At 38.1% G+C, this 16436-nt stretch overlaps 1 protein-coding gene across 2 annotated transcripts in view; it reads right to left on the reverse strand.

Annotated features, from left to right (window-relative positions):
* Positions 1–15163, reverse strand: part of LOC101739353 (low-density lipoprotein receptor-related protein 2) — a 215512-nt gene extending 200349 nt beyond the window's left edge. For both annotated transcript variants that reach the window (XM_038014036.2, XM_038014035.2), the window contains exon 1: positions 14740–15163. In XM_038014036.2, coding sequence (XP_037869964.1) covers positions 14740–14821 — 82 coding nt within the window. In that variant the 5' untranslated portion in view covers positions 14822–15163. The remainder of the gene's footprint in view (positions 1–14739) is intronic.
* Positions 15164–16436: the final 1273 nt, after the last annotated feature.

Raw genomic sequence — 16436 nt, forward strand, 5'->3', positions numbered from 1 at the left:
TTTGTATATTATATATTTTTTATAATCATTGTGAATAAAATAAAGTTGATAGCTTTGTAAAGTAGTTTTTTTTTAATCAATAAAAAAATCATAATAAAAAATGTATACCCAAAAAATTATTTTCTTTATACCTCGAATAGAACTTAAAATGAATATCTTTATAATAAGGAACTTCATTTCTATCCGGTCTCCCACGACACCACACATCTTTTTTTTTATACCGCCATGACAACTAAAGACGGTACCTACTGAGCACAATGTGTTTGTAACGTTAAAACCGCGTATGTAAGTTTTGTATCGTCATAATGATTTTATGCCGTGACTGGATTATCACAAGATTACTGTCAGCGCTCAGATGATTGTACGAACTACTCGAAATGACTTTGATGGATTGCGCTGCTTCCAATGAGTCATAAATAGAGTAGTAGCCCGTAATGATTTATAAAGAAATCCATACTAACACAAATACGAAAGCGAGTTTGTTTGTTTGTCACGCTTTCACGTTTTATTGTAACTACTCAACCGAAGGACCAAGAAATTCAAGAAAATGAAAAGGCGTTGATTTTCGGTCACTCTGTTTTCCTGAAGTATTCGTAAAATACGAAGGGAGCCCCGTCTCACCCTTACAAACCTAAACACACTTAAAAAAGGATTTAATTGTATTTTACATTTATATTACAATTACTACCCCTTACTTACCCGTAAAAATACATGGTCACTCTTGGTGGTCTATTGCCGGTATAATTGATCACAGTCTCTTACCAAATGGCAACAGCATTACCACGTAATGTCAGGAACTGGAAACATGATGGATGTACACGCTTAGCACTTTTGAAGTCGTCGTGGCCTAACAGATAAGACGTCCGGTGCATTCGTGTTGAAGCGATGCACCGGTGTTCGAATCCCGCAGGCGGGTACCAATTTTTCTAATGAAATACGTACTCAACAAATGTTCACGATTGACTTCCACGGTGAAGGAATAACATCGTGTAATAATAATCAAACCCGCAAAAATTATAATTTGCGTAATAACTGGTGGTAGGACCTCTTGTGAGTCCGCGCGGGTGGGTACCACTACCCTGCCTATTTCTGCCGTGAAGCAGTAATGCGTTTCGGTTTGAAGGGTGGGGCAGCCGTTGTAACTATACTTGAGACCTTAGAACTTGTATCTCAAGGTGGGTGGCGCATTTACGTTGTGGATGTCTATGGGCTCCAGTAACCACTTAACACCAGGTGGGCTGTGAGCTCGTCCACCCACCTAAGCAATAAAAAAAAAAATAATAATAATAATAAGTCGGTTTGTGGAATTAATGTTTGATTTTATTTTTAGTCCGACAAATAATATTTTTTTCGAAATTATAGAAAGTTATAAAAGGCGCTAAAGTATTTGGTGAGTGATGGAATGGACCGATATTGTGAAATTGTTCATAAAGGTCAAACGTTACACGCCATTTTGCGTTTCGTTTCACGCTATGTACATATGTAGATCTTTAACAATGGAGGAAATGGTGAAGCTCCAGCCAGCCATGGTTAATAGCTCGTCCTAACTGGTCCTACATGATAACGCTGGACCTCACACGGCACAACGCAAGGTTTCTAAGCTCCAATGGCTAGGTTGAAAGTATTGCGTCATTCACCATACTCACCAAAGCTTGCACCGACAAACTTCTACTTTTTACAAACTTTGGACAACTTCTCGACGGTATTGTCCAATTGGCAAAGCTTGATAGAATTGTTTGAGAGGATTCCATTATCTTGTTTTTACCATCGCAAAGCCCGCCACTGGAGTAAAGTTCATCCATAGTACCTAGAGCCACTCCGGTCATCCACAGTGCGTTTCCAGAGATCTTTTTTGCCACGTACCACCCGGCTTTGGAATGAGCTCTCCTCTACGGTGTTTCCAGAAGGACATATCATAGTTTCCACTATGATATGTCCTTCTTCAAATGAGGCTTGCGGGAAATACTTAACATTAGGCACCGACTTGGCTCTACCCCTGGCATTGTTGGTGTCCATGAGTGACGGTAACCACTCACCGTCAGGTGAGCCATATATTCGTCTGACTACAAAGTGGAATAAACCAAAAGAAAGAAAGATTGAGACACAAAAGACAATAAAATAGTTCGCGTCTGATTAACGGCACGTTTTGTTCCAATCGTTATTCAAGTCTCGATGCGAAATGACCTAATGCACGAACTACGTAGTCACACGAGCTGTTAGTGTATGTCGCTTTAACGGTAACTTTAGCATTTACAGATACATAGACAATATGTTTTTAGCGTTAAGGTGTTCATTCGTAGTTCAAAATTAAATAAAAAAAAAATCTATTCCTTTTGTAATTTAGTCATTCTCTAATATTTCATTTTCGGTTCTTTGTAGTTCCACGGCTGGTCAAGTCTTGTACTCTTGAGTACAAGCCGTTAACCAGAATATAAGCTGGATGTCTTCCCCAGAAAAAATATGTAACGTGTACAAATTTACTAAGACAAAAGTTTCTATCGTTAATTTAATTTAAAGGGCTACAAGGGTTTTTTTTTTTCATTTTTTTTATTACTTAGATGGCTTGACGAGCTCACAGCCACCTGGTGTTTAGTGGTTACTGGAGCCCATAGACATCTACAACGTAAATGCCGCTATCCACCTTGACACATGAGTTCTAAGGTCTCAGTATAGTTACAACGGCTGCCCCACCCTTAAAACCGAAACCCATTACTGCTTCACGGCAGAAATAGGCGGGGCGGTGGTACCTACCCGTGCGGACTCACGCGAGGTCCTATACCACCAGTAAAAGAGGAGTCGCGTGCGGAACCCGCCATTTCGTGTGTTCAGAACAACCGCATTACGATTCAATGGGCAGTTAGAATAATGATAGTTTTGGATAAATGACCGACCGCAATAAGAATAGGAAACAATTGGAAAGTTTCTTGTTTTATCGAAATCGTGAGGATAAAACGTTTTTTGCTGTACTTATTTGAGTTTCTTATGACGAGAAAGGTCAAGTGAGATTTTATTTAAATAGAAGAAGGTCTTTAAGTGATCGGTCTCTCTCACATTATGTTACTACTTTATCTTTCTTCTATATGTCTATTATAATTCCTAGAGGTAAAGTATGCCGATAGCCTTCTCGGAAAATTATCGTATTGCCATCATGCCATACCATATTCTTGATGCACGTGCAGTGAAATGCTCGAATTAGTCGAACGTGTTATGTTTGTGGAAATGACGTCCAAAGATTCCATTGCGCTCTCCTTAATGAACATTTCTCTGAACGACACAATGCAAATCAAGTGAAATATAACAAAATGACTACCTCGCAACTTACGGGATGGGAGTCATTTTACTTTTGATTTCGATTAAATTTGATAAAACACATGTTACCACTTATTTCATAGCCTCCGAATTTCCCAGAGAAAACTACCATAAAACAAATTTTCCTCAATAACGTAGAGAGGATAAGACATTGAGTGATGGGGCAACACCGCCACATGTCAGTCGAGGCGGGAAAAGTTTAATTAACTCGCTCCCTACATCGATAAAAGTTTTAACTGTTTTTATTTTGTCCTATCTAAGCGTGTTCACGAACTATTTTCACGCTAAGAGAAGTAAAATTATTTCGTAAAGAAAATGAAACAAGCAAAATGCGTAATTACTAGAGTGTTTTTGTATGAGCCAATTAATTATATATGTGTTTTGAAGAGCACGATAATTGCAATCATAAATCGTTCAAGACTTTCACATTATGAGACGTGAGCTTCAGCAACTGCTTAATCCCAAGTGACCCGTGAGCTTGACTGTCTGTTACACTCATCAGTGTTGCCAGGTACTAATTTTTACTGGTGGTAGGACCTCTTGAGTCCGCGCGGGTAAGTACCACCGCCCTGCCTCTTTCTGCCGTGAAGCAGTAATGCGTTTCGGTTTGAAAGATGGGGCAGCCCTTGTAACTATACTGAGATCTTAGAACTCATATCTCAAGGTGAGTGGCGGTATTTACATTGTAGATGTTTATGGTCTCCAGTTACCATTTAAGACCAGGTTGGCTGTGGGCTCTGCCACCCATCTAATCAAGAAATTAAAAAAAGGTAACTAATGGAAAATATCAAACGTATGTATACAAATACATTTGTGTTACATACTTAATAACTAAAACCTTTTGAACTGTATCCAGAATTACTAATTACCTACTTAACGTAAGAGACGCGCCGCCGCAACCAGCCCGGTACAGACATATCTGTCTCTTATTATTTACAACTTTCATTCGAATTTCTTTTTTTTCTTTTTTTAAATGACCGTTCGTAATTGAATTAGTAGTTGCGGCCGGCTGCTTGGAGAAAGTCGCAAGTCGCCGCGACCCACTTCGATCGAGAAGGGCTCGGACGGTGTCATGTTATTGACATTGTAAAACTTAAGTACAATGTTCTCTATTATAAAAAAAAAGAACATAATAACCTAACCTAAAAGTACATGTTATTATCCGCAACATGCTTCGTCAGATTACAGAAATGGAGTTTTCAGCTACATGCTTCGTCAAAAAGTACAATACTTACCTTCAGCTACAAGCGTTGTCATAAGTAATATAGGTCCACGCTAACAGCAATGCGCGCGTAGGCATCGGCTAGTCAAACAAGCCACTCTGGATCGCACCCGGCCCGAAAGTACCCATTACGCTAGCTGTTCTCTGTGGGTGTCCCTGCATAAGCCTACGGTTCCAAAAATGTCTCTGATGAAAGGTGAAAGATCCAAAGGTCAATGATATTCAAGCAAGAGTAGCCATGGGCAGCGAACTAGACGTGAGTTTGGAAGTAGCACATCACCATTGAGACAATAGCGCAATATCCCTAGCTGATCGAGTTAGCCATCAAAATTAAAGTCAAGTAGTCCCAGTAAAAAATCGGACGCTAACAGAAACAGAATGTGGATATTTCTTTAACTAAGTATCTATATGTTAATACGTGAAGCAAAAACTTTGTACACCTTTTTACGAAAATTGCGCGGACGGAGGAGTATGAAAATTTCCACACTTATAAAGAATATAGAGAAGAAGGGCACAATGCTAATATTTTTTTAAATATTGCATAAAAGATACATTAAATCGATAAAGGAAACATTACACGTATCACCGTGTATTAGCACAACACACATACACACACATATACTCTCTGTTTATTGTCGAACTTTTGTTATTGTTTAAAGTCTCTGGTCAAATTGAGAATAAATGAATATTGTTTGTCTTAAATATTATTTATCTATAGTGTGGTTTTGGCGAAATCTGTGATTATATTAAAGAAGTCTACAAGTAATAGTGTTTGACAATAGAACCATAATAATGCTTATAAATAAAAAAAAATACTAGACGATGACCGAGCTTTGTTCGTTTTTTTTGACAAGTGGCTTAACAACATCATCTGCTGAAATAACTTTAGTGTTATTATGTCTTTAAAGCAGTTAGTTGAAATTATGAAAAATAGTATTATTCGCCAATAGATGTCGGGAAGGGTCATAAAGATGATTATCAATAAAGTGGATTATTGAAAACACAAATAAAACAACATTTTCTGAAAATAAATCGTAGCTAGATCGATTTATCGTCCCCGAAATCCCCTGTATACTAAATTTTATAAAAATCGTTGGAGCTCTTTGCGAGATTCCGATTATATATATACAAGAATTGCTCGTTTAAAGGTATAAGATTAATTATAGCCAAATGTCGACTACTGCGGCCACACTTTCGATCACTAGTTTCTTTAAATTCACGTCATACAAATAAACAACAAATTTAATTTATTAGAGAAAGGCAAAGAAATCTCTAGTGAAACTGCTTATTCTCAAAGTAAATCTTTGCGATCGATTTAATGTGTTCTTAATAAAATCCATTTCCTTTCTTATCTGAATCGGTGACCAACATGTACGCGTTATGTAGGTCCCGTTTCCATGGCTACGGTCTCGCACAGCCACGATATTATGGAGTCGTTGACCTCTCGCAGATTGGCAACACTTTCGTTTTAAATGTAACAACATTTCTTTGACTACTTTCCGACTGACTCGCGAGGGGTCCGATCAATTACTGGATTTATTTTTGAGAGACTCGAGACTGACTGACTGCTTATACTGGTGGTAGGATCTCTTGGAAGTCCGCACGGTGTGGGTAGGTACCACCACTCTGCATATTTCAGAGGTGAAGCAGTAATGCGTTTCGGTTTGAAGGGTGGGGCAGCCGTTGTAACTATACTTAAGACCTTAGAACTCATATCTCAAAGTGGGTGGTGGCATTTACGTTGTAGATGTCTCTGGGCTCCGGTAACCACCTAACACCAGGTGGACTGTGAGCTCGTCATCTATCTAAGCAATAAAAAAAGACAACATCAGCACTCAACAATCAGTGGCCCGTGGCAAACATATTCGGAAAATTATAAGTATTTACCATTAGAAAAATTTTGTAATTGTATTTAATAGACTTATCTGGAATTTTATAGAAGAATAACCGGTTTTCCACAGCGTGAAGCGGCCGTGGCCATCGATACCAATCTACTTAACATGTGAACACAAACGACTTCCGCCATGAAGGACCTTCGTCGTGTCATGAAACTTATTTGTGTAAGTAATTAAGGCAGAACTATTATTGATGAGGCACCGTCAATTATCTCTTAAGAAAGCGGGGTAACAATTATCTGATTGAAAAAGTTTTCACTTCGATACATCCGGAAGCGACAACCAAAAACGTTACATCGAGATTAGGAATCGAACTGAGCACGCGATCCGTGCGCGATTCAGACGATTGCACTTTTTCGTTTAGCAACCTATATCAAACTTCCGGCGTTATGTAAATTCACGTAAGAATAACAAATTAAAATGATACTAAATTGATTCCGTGCTGTTTCCTAAAATTCTTGAAGTTATACTTCTTTAGGCGCGTTACGAAAAATTTATGAGAGTGAAATTTTACGATGCGCGCGCACCGTGACACAAAATTAACAGAATGAAATTGCCCACTAAATCGCTCATTACAATACGACCGACGTAACTTGGCTTGTCTGAATATAGCCGCAGGTGAACTTTCGCGCAAGTACACTCGTAAAAAAAAGTGTTATTAACATTAATTTTTTAGTAATATAAATGACAAAATTATTACTTAATATAATTCATACTAAATATTATTAAGTTATTAACGTTAAATGTTTATTATTAATTATTTAATATTAAAAAAAAAGAAATAAATTTAATAGAAATAAAGTATAACTTCTTACGCGTGTACATAAGTACGCGCCCCCTTTTTTGGAGTTTACTCCTTTAGAATCGATTTACATATATAGGCCCGGGGTATGAAAATTATGGGGACCAAAATCGTACTAGCATGTCACACGAAATGCGTTATGCGCCTGATTGCGCATGTCACACGAAATGCGTTATCGCAGGTGACGCCGGGCTGCTGCGCCGGCAGTCCGCCACAAAGCCTCGTACTGATCGCGCGTTTCTCTCATTATTGTATTTTCATATATTTGTTAGTCGTTTGTTTTGTGTCTCGTTAATTTGTTAATAATCTGTAGTGTATCGTGTTGTCGTAATATAGAACTATTTCTCGTATTGTTTCGTTTAATTTTTTATATCCAGTAAACTCCAGTCGTGCGTCGGAGCGGACACACACACTTTTTTTTGGAGTTTACTCCTTTAGAATCGATTTACATATATAGGCCCGGGGTATGAAAATTATGGGGACCAAAATCGTACTAGCATGTCACACGAAATGCGTTATGCGCCTGATTGGCTCCTGATTGCGTGATGCGTGCGCGCGCCAATCAAAATCGTACTAGCATGTCACACGAAATGCGTTATGCGCCTGATTGGCTCCTGATTGCGTGATGCGTGCGCGCGCCAATCAGGAGCCAACGCGCGGCCGCGTTATTGCAGGTGACGCCGGGCTGCTGCGCCGGCAGTCCGCCACAAAGCCTCGTACTGATCGCGCGTTTCTCTCATTATTGTATTTTCATATATTTGTTAGTCGTTTGTTTTGTGTCTCGTTAATTTGTTAATAATCTGTAGTGTATCGTGTTGTCGTAATATAGAACTATTTCTCGTATTGTTTCGTTTAATTTTTTATATCCAGTAAACTCCAGTCGTGCGTCGGAGCGGACACACACAAAAATTTTTTGTAGTGCTTTCCGCCAGCTGTGGCGCTACTGAGCTATTGTCGCCATCAATGGGTGTGAGTGATCAGTCTTAAACTTCGCAATGCCTAATCATGAGCGTTAAATACCAAGTACTCTGGCAGTTTTCAAATAAATCGACCACGTCTGAACATACCAGTACGTACATTCATATTTCATAAAAACTGAAAACAATGGAACAGGAACTTACCGATGGCGGGACCTTATTTTCGGGCAGGGACCGAACCTTTTACGCGGTATCCACTCCTAGCGGGTCCGCGGAGTATGTGGGACTTAACGGTCTGCAGACGTTTTGAGCAAACCGCGGGCCCAAGAATATTTTTAGGCCCCTCCGTACCAAAAGATTCTTGCACTTTCTCACCCGACGTCCGATCTCCGCCCGAAACCCATGGCGGGACCTAACCTAATCTTTGGTGCATGCGTGTCAAAGCTTAGTTCACATACAAATTCAACATCGATGGATTCATTGAACATTCACATTGAATACAATAACAAAATCTCAATTACTCCGCGATAAGTGATTGAACAGCAAGTGAATCGTCCGGCCGTAATACCAGAGTAAATCCCAAAGATAGAATAGAAGATATTATGAAAATACAGAAAAACGAATAAAACGTCATATTTAGTATTGGTATTGGAAAATCTAAATTTTAATGAACATGTTTATATTATAAATAAAATGTAAATTATAGAATAACCAATGAATAAAGTAAAAGAAACACCAAAAGAAGAAATAGAAAAGTTCCTTCTTCCTTATGGCACGTGGATCGATTGATTACTGGAGATATAACCCAAGGAGGGTTGACGTCAGGCAGGCGGCCAGTCGGAAAACTCATGACAAATCCCTCTGCAGCATGGTAAGAGGACTTGCTAAGCCGACCACACACAATGTGGTACAAAGACAAGACGAAAAAGAAGATAGAACAATAGATGGTTCTGTTCCGAATAGCTGGTCGATAGATAACTTCAAAGAATAGATAGAAAATAAGTTCACGTAACGGACATACGGAGAAATATCCACAAAGAAATTCAATCGAGTCTTTTTGATGTCGATAAAAACAAAGTAGGTGAAAGTTTTACTCGAGTTTTAGTGTTTTTTATGAAAATTGCGCAGCTCGAAACGATAAGCATTCATAATGGTGGGATCGAGACTTTCACCGTCCACTGTACAGACGGATTGTTTTTTATTTGATTACATTTGCCGTTTCCGGTTTTTCCTATTTTTGTAACTGCCACCGCTCCATAGTAACTATAATAGCGTTACATGGCGGCGTTTTAAGAGCTTTTTTTACTTGTGTTTTGTTATCAATTGTATGTGGGTTATGCCTTAGCGTACGCCTCCAACGATACAATTTGTGCAGTTACGAACCTCCTCTAAGAATTTGATGAAGTAATCGTCCAATATATATATAAAAAAGGTGGTTGGTTCCATTCCGCCCGTGTCCGCGACAATGCGTTCCGGTCTCAGCAATGAGCGTCATTCCAATGTGATTGAAACTTCAATCATACATCGCAAGGAGGCGTGTACATTGTGATATTTGAAGCTGCAGTAGCTCAAACAGCTAATTTCAAAGAAAGACATATTTTTTCAGTAACAGTTCCATTTACTAATGTGGACAAAATCAGAGATTCTTAAAATAATTATCGATGTGTACCACGAAACGAGATGTGGTAAAAATATTATAATTTAAATATTGTAAGAAAAACACGACTGCTCTATAAAAATAAAAGTAATTATAGTCACTGTCACTCGAGAAGATGTTAGAATTCCAACGATACTCCATACATTGAAATCTGGTCAGGCTTTTGAAAGTAATAGTGGAATAACAAATATAACCCGCATGAACCCTGAAAAAGATACATCCCTACAACATTACTATAACTAAGGAAACTATAGTAGCAAAAATTTCTCGGGCGCCTACTTAAACTAAATCTAATCACCAGCTTGCTCCAGCAAAGACTCTAACTGCCATTAACATTGTAGACAAGCAGCCAACCGTGAGCACTCGTGAACGCGCTTCACGTTACATGTGACGATACAAAGCGACGTCGCCATTTTGAATCGAATAGTCATCGTTTTAAACAGCCTGTCACTTTATAGAATCTAACTGTGTATCTATCTTCCTCCCACTCTTAAAGAGTGATAAAGAGGGTCGTTAAACCCGTTTCGCGAGTCGCAACTTGTCGCCTTGAACTTGTATTACCAGTAACTTCGATATAAACAGGGCTGTCAGGCTATATATTTTTTTGTTTTTCTTTTTGGCACCGAATTAATTAGATTTATATTAAAGGTATTTCAATGTTGTGATTTTTATTTACTTCGAGCTTTTATCATATAAAGTTTGTAAGATGTACATTATGTGCAATGCGAAAGTTTGTAACTCTGCTTACTGAAAAAGTTGGCACACTTGACACAATTTAATAACTGAATGTAATAAAAACCAAAATCTCAACGTACTTAAATTCGGGTCATTACTGGTAGAAAGGTGTATATTGTAAGTGGGGGTGGATAGGAACCACCATACTGCCTTTTTCTGTCGCGAAGCAGTCATAGTATCCCATTGTAAGAAATTGCAGCTAAATAATAATGTCGGATTTTCGACTTCATGTCTCACGGGGGGAGTCAAGGGGTTGAATTTTAGTTTTCGTGGTTACTATACAGTTGGGACATAGATCTCAAGTCTCAAGTTGGACGGAGACATTCGAGTTTTTATCTTTTTTTGGGCCTCGATATCCACTTCACACCAGGTAGACCTTGAAATCGTTCACTCGTCTAAGCATAAAAAATTTTAAAGAGACGCTACCCAAAACGTGGACAGTTAACTCGATGTCCAGTCCTGACGAGCGCCCTGAGTGATCTGACAGTTGGAAAGGAACTAATCTAGATATTACTGAGGAAACCAAAATATATTCCGGTAGCGTAAGAACCATTCAGTGACAAAATACCGACAGCAGATATTTGAATTTCCTTACACGTTACTAGCCTCAATCAATCGATCAGTCAGTTTTCAATTACACCCTGTCCTTTAAAACAACGCGCGATTGCTTTGCGGCAAGGATAAGCAGGACGGTGGTAGCAATCCCAGAGAGCTCACAATACGACCTGTCTTAGTACAAGAGTACTCACGAATCCCCTTCCCCAGACGAACAACTTACTTTCCGCGTTAAACTGTCATCCGTAGAATTTGTTGTTTTGAACTTACAACCCTTTCATTAAAATTCACGCGTATTAACATCTATGTTAATTATTTTGAGAACAGGTTAAGTACTTGTCGATTCAATCTAACTTCGAAGCAGTTAAGGTTCCGTTCAATAATGAGAATTTACCTCAAAAATGATGATGCTGCAAGTAAATAAGAAATGAGAAAATGAAAGAAAAAATAAATAAAAAATTAAGATGGCACGACACGCGTAGTGTTGTGACGCGTGAATATCACCTAATCTGTCAAATAGTATTTTGACTATAGAAATTTTACTACTCAAATTTAAAGCAATATTCCCCATTTCACCTGATGGTAAAGTACATTATGAGCCCAGCGAATCGGTACCGCTGTTGTTCTGTGTGAGTAGTACGAGTTTTTTAATGTTCTCGATAGTGTACACTGCATACAAATTTTAGTTAACTTTTAACTGAAATTTGTATGTGGATCATACACTGTTGGAATAGCGCCCCTAGCGGCAAACGTAGGCAAACGTTCAAACTCTATACAAATTTGAGTTAACTTTTACGCTATCGAGAACGTTAAAAAACTCGCACTAAGCACATTGGTTGTTTCTGTCTCAAAGGAACATGACTCAACGTAGGCGGTAACTTCATATTGTAATTCTATGGGAATTGGTAGATGACAGAAAAGCCTGTTTGTCCATCGAAGTCAGTAAGAAACCTACTTATGGCTTCGTTTGTGCCCGGATAACAAAATACTGTAGGCACTTAGTTCACAACAAATTAATTACGAATAAAATCGATCACCAACTGAACAGTTCAACCATAAAATCAATTACAACCATATACAGTCAACTAACCCAGAAAGGAAACATTGCGGTCACTCACACACACAATGAAAATAGCACCTTATTTCTAAAACGTTACGATTGCTTATCGCAAAAATACGTTTCAAATTTCAGTAGAGTGAATTTCGAAAAAGAGCTCTGAGCTATTTTTATTCTTATACCGTTGGTTTAATGTTCACTTTCTTATAGCAAAGTTGCAAAAGACCAAAACGGAAGCAACTTATTGAACGGTCAAACACGTCGAGACGACACAACTTCCGGTGGCCAGTGTCGTTTTCATCTTGTATTGACTGTTGGAACATTTAATGCTAAATGTACTTACTATTAACAACTACTACTATATCCAGATCACCTACCCGTTCGTAAGTCCTTGTGCCTATCTAGATTTACGACACACGACAGGGGGAATGCACCAAGCAGAGAGAGTCTATGAAGCACTGAGCGCGTCTACGGAAGTATAACCGTATATAAGGTATGTGGACCACCATCGGGACCTTCAACAGCGTTCTCTGGAGGAACTCACAATCTACGACTTTACCGTGAAAGTCCTCCTTCATGTGAACGTGGAAAGGACTCCTCGATCTCAGCGCTCCTAGCAGCAAACGTATGCAAAGCAAACGTTCCAACTCCATACAAATTTGAGTTAACTTTTACGCCATCGAGAACGTTAAAAAGCTCGCACTAAGCACACAGAAGCTACTTGAGAAATGCCTGAAATCGCTAACGATGTTTTCAGGATAAGTTTGCATATTATACATGTTCCGATTAATAACATTTGGTCCGTTGGTCTACCCAGTTTCTCCACCCTTTCGATGGAAGAATTCTCCTTTGTCGAATGCCCAAAATAATAATAGGAATTGAATTTTGAAACTTTAACTTTTAACCGTCAGTGATTGAACATAAGTTTTCAAGAATTCGATAACGGGAAATATCATGTAGATTTATTGACACAGCGCGCCGTGAACTCGAGTACAACATCAATAAGCTTTACCTTATACAAATACGCTTTTATAAGCTTTCAGTAAAATATACCAATGGCGGCTCCCATCCAGCCAACATCATATCTCAATCAATCTTTGAATCTCAATCTCATCAATAGTTACGGGGGAGGAACTAAATTCAGCAATTGACGACTTTGAACTTAAATAATCATCAAAAATCGAAACTAAGACTACATTGAGCATATTTTATTATATGTTATAATTAATTTAATTTTGATTTTTTAATTGTGTAAACAATTATAAACAATATGTACTAATTAACATTTCACACATACCTATGTAAATATTGTGTTTATCCATCATATTATGTTACATGTATTCTTTCTGTAGAATGTAATGTGTACGAGTTTTTATCACATACCCACGTATTTTATGTAAGCATATATTAATATACATTGAATACAGTACAGTTTTTTTTATTATTATTGCTTAGATGGGTGGGCGAGCTCACATACCACCTGGTGTTAAGTGGTTACTGGAGCCCATAGACGTCTACAACGTAGACGCGCCACCCACCTTGAGATACAAGTTCTAAAGTCTCAGTATAGTTACAACGGCTGCCCCACCCTTCAAACCGAAACGCATTAATGCTTCACGGCAGAAATAGGCAGGGCGGTGGTACCTACCCGCGCGGACTCACAAGTGGTCCTACCACCAGTACAAATGTACGCTTTTAAAAAGATTTCAACGAGCGCAAGCATTCGTTCAGTCAAACAAATCGATTACATACTTATTAGGAAAAGTATGAAAATATTTTCACGAAAATATTATTATAAAAAGATTTCTCCTACGCGTTTTAAGTCAGACGTAGGTTAAATAACTGTGCAAATGACCCGGAGACATGCGGACTGTCGATACATGTCTGTAGAATGACAAATGATTTTCTATTATCTATAGAGTTTAGAATTTAGAACCAACAATGGACATGTCAGTACGTACTGGCCTTTCTTTAATGCAACGTACATACAACGAAACACTTTTATTGTTTTATAATGAATGGTGTGAACGGGATGTCGACGGGGCAAAGTGCTCATGTAATTCGTTTTTAATTCACTAAATAATAGATATTTTATTTTTTCTTAATCCTAAAAGAAAATGTCGTGACCACCTTGGTCCAAGGACCAAGGTGGTCACGACCCTCAGCAATGAGGAAACGACAGAGAAGAAGAAGAAGAAAAGAAAATGTAGTTAATTAATCGTATTTAAAAATGTTATGTAGATACTTCGTAAGTGCATATTATAGATAGTTAGACCACTGTCGCAAAAAAATAAGTTATTTTTGAAGGTATCTACGTATTTTAAAACGGTTAAACAAATAGAACCTTCTAAGTCAAAGTCAAACACAATACTCAACTACTAACAACAATAAAAGTAGTTATTACTTATTTCTTCGTGAGCTTTAAAACTCCAAAGCCAATGAAACCCTCGTAAAAGTAGCGAAAAACAAATAATAAAACCGGGTATCTATATTTTATATTTACAACTTTTATGGCGTATGTTTTCAAATAATACGGCCAAAAAATATACAATTCGTTTTTTTTTTTTTTGTGATGTCGTGTGCAGTTTACCTGATAGGTGTCTCGTGTCGACCTGTGCTGCCGCCGCCGCAGCCAGCAGGAGGAGGCAGAACGCCTCCCTGGCGCTCCGCATGTTTTATAACACTTCAATCCACATCAACACAACACATACACAAGAAGCGATCGATTAATATTTCTATATTTATTGTCTTCCAGCACACGAAGTTCGAAAGTTGTAATGAGAAAGTTTTGGTGACGTGTCGCGAGCACTGCAGTAGCGCGAGACAAACAGCTTACATTCAGTCGAGTGAGAGACTGGCGGGTCGCGCGCGCTCAACGCGGCCGGCCGGTGACTTGGGTTGCGGACTCGTCTAATAACAATTCGCCGGAAAATTCCAGAAAGATTTCAATTTATCTCGACATCGGAAAGTAAAAGGTTAAAGTCTGTTTTAGGTCCCTATCAGTTTCTTCAACGATTCTATCAACTATTCCCGCCAAGCAGTTATAGTTTTAAAATACCATAGACAATATTAAATTGTATGTGAAAACCTCAGTACAGAGTTTCGAATCAGACTCGATACAGATAGAACTATTACACTCTTAAATATAGATTCTTCCAATTAGTACGGCACCGGCTAAGGATACCTTAGGATACCCACACAAAAAGATTGAGAGCATTCACAATATAGCCTAATAAGGCTGTCCTTGTCCTTGATCTTCTCTCGAGCCGAACTCGGTTAAGTTTAACCAGTCATTTCGCGTTATCATAACCATGAAACACACATACTCGTATATAATATTTGACATTAGCATCATATTTCATTTAATCAGTCATTGTCTACGTAAATTATGACATCGAGAATTTTAAAAAAAGCGTTAATATTAAGAAATGGTTTATGGTATGGTATGGATTTAACTATTTTCTAGTCACTGAATCAAGAATTCGCAAATAAACTTAAAGGCGTTGGGTTCTGTGTTTTTGCTTTTGTGTTCGCAAGCCTACAAATATAATACGGCTTTTCAAAGAGCATAATACTAGGAGTTTGCTTTGCTCCGGCAACCCCGCGACTCACACAGGTGGTCCCGCATGGCGGCAAAAGCAAATGCGCAGGTAACAAACGAACAAAATTTAAAAAACTGACATCATCTTAACTTCGTTAATCATCTGTTTAACTAAATGTGATTATGGATGGATTGGTATGAATTTAACATTATTGTTACTGACTCCCATTCCTGTCTATTCATATCTTATATCTTTAAACGAGCAATAATTCGTGTATACAAATAAGTATAATGTATATAATCTGAATCTCGGAAACGGCTCAACGATTTTCATAAAATTTGGCATACAGGGAATTCGGGGGGCGATAAATCGATCTAGCTACGATTTATTTTCAGAAAATGTTGTTATATTCGTGATTTCAATAATCAACTTTATCGATAATTTTGATTTTTTCTTTAAATAACCAGTTCATATTGTTTTATTATTCTGTCGGTAAGATCGAAAAATATTCATATTTCATCATTTTATCAATATATAATTCGTATTTAAAAAATATATTTTCTCAAAAACAATTGTTTTTTATCCAAAAAAACTTCCTAGCAAAGCTCGGTTATTATCTAGTTATTACTTAAGTGGATGAGAAACGAACTTTTGTTTTAATAATTTAAACCAGCAGTCGATCTCATGGCGATGTTAAGTGATTACCAGAGCCCATAGGCACCATGCCATCGGTGATGCTGGGACC

Source organism: Bombyx mori, chromosome 11 (assembly GCF_030269925.1).
Source record: "Bombyx mori chromosome 11, ASM3026992v2".
Taxonomy (NCBI): domain Eukaryota; kingdom Metazoa; phylum Arthropoda; class Insecta; order Lepidoptera; family Bombycidae; genus Bombyx; species Bombyx mori.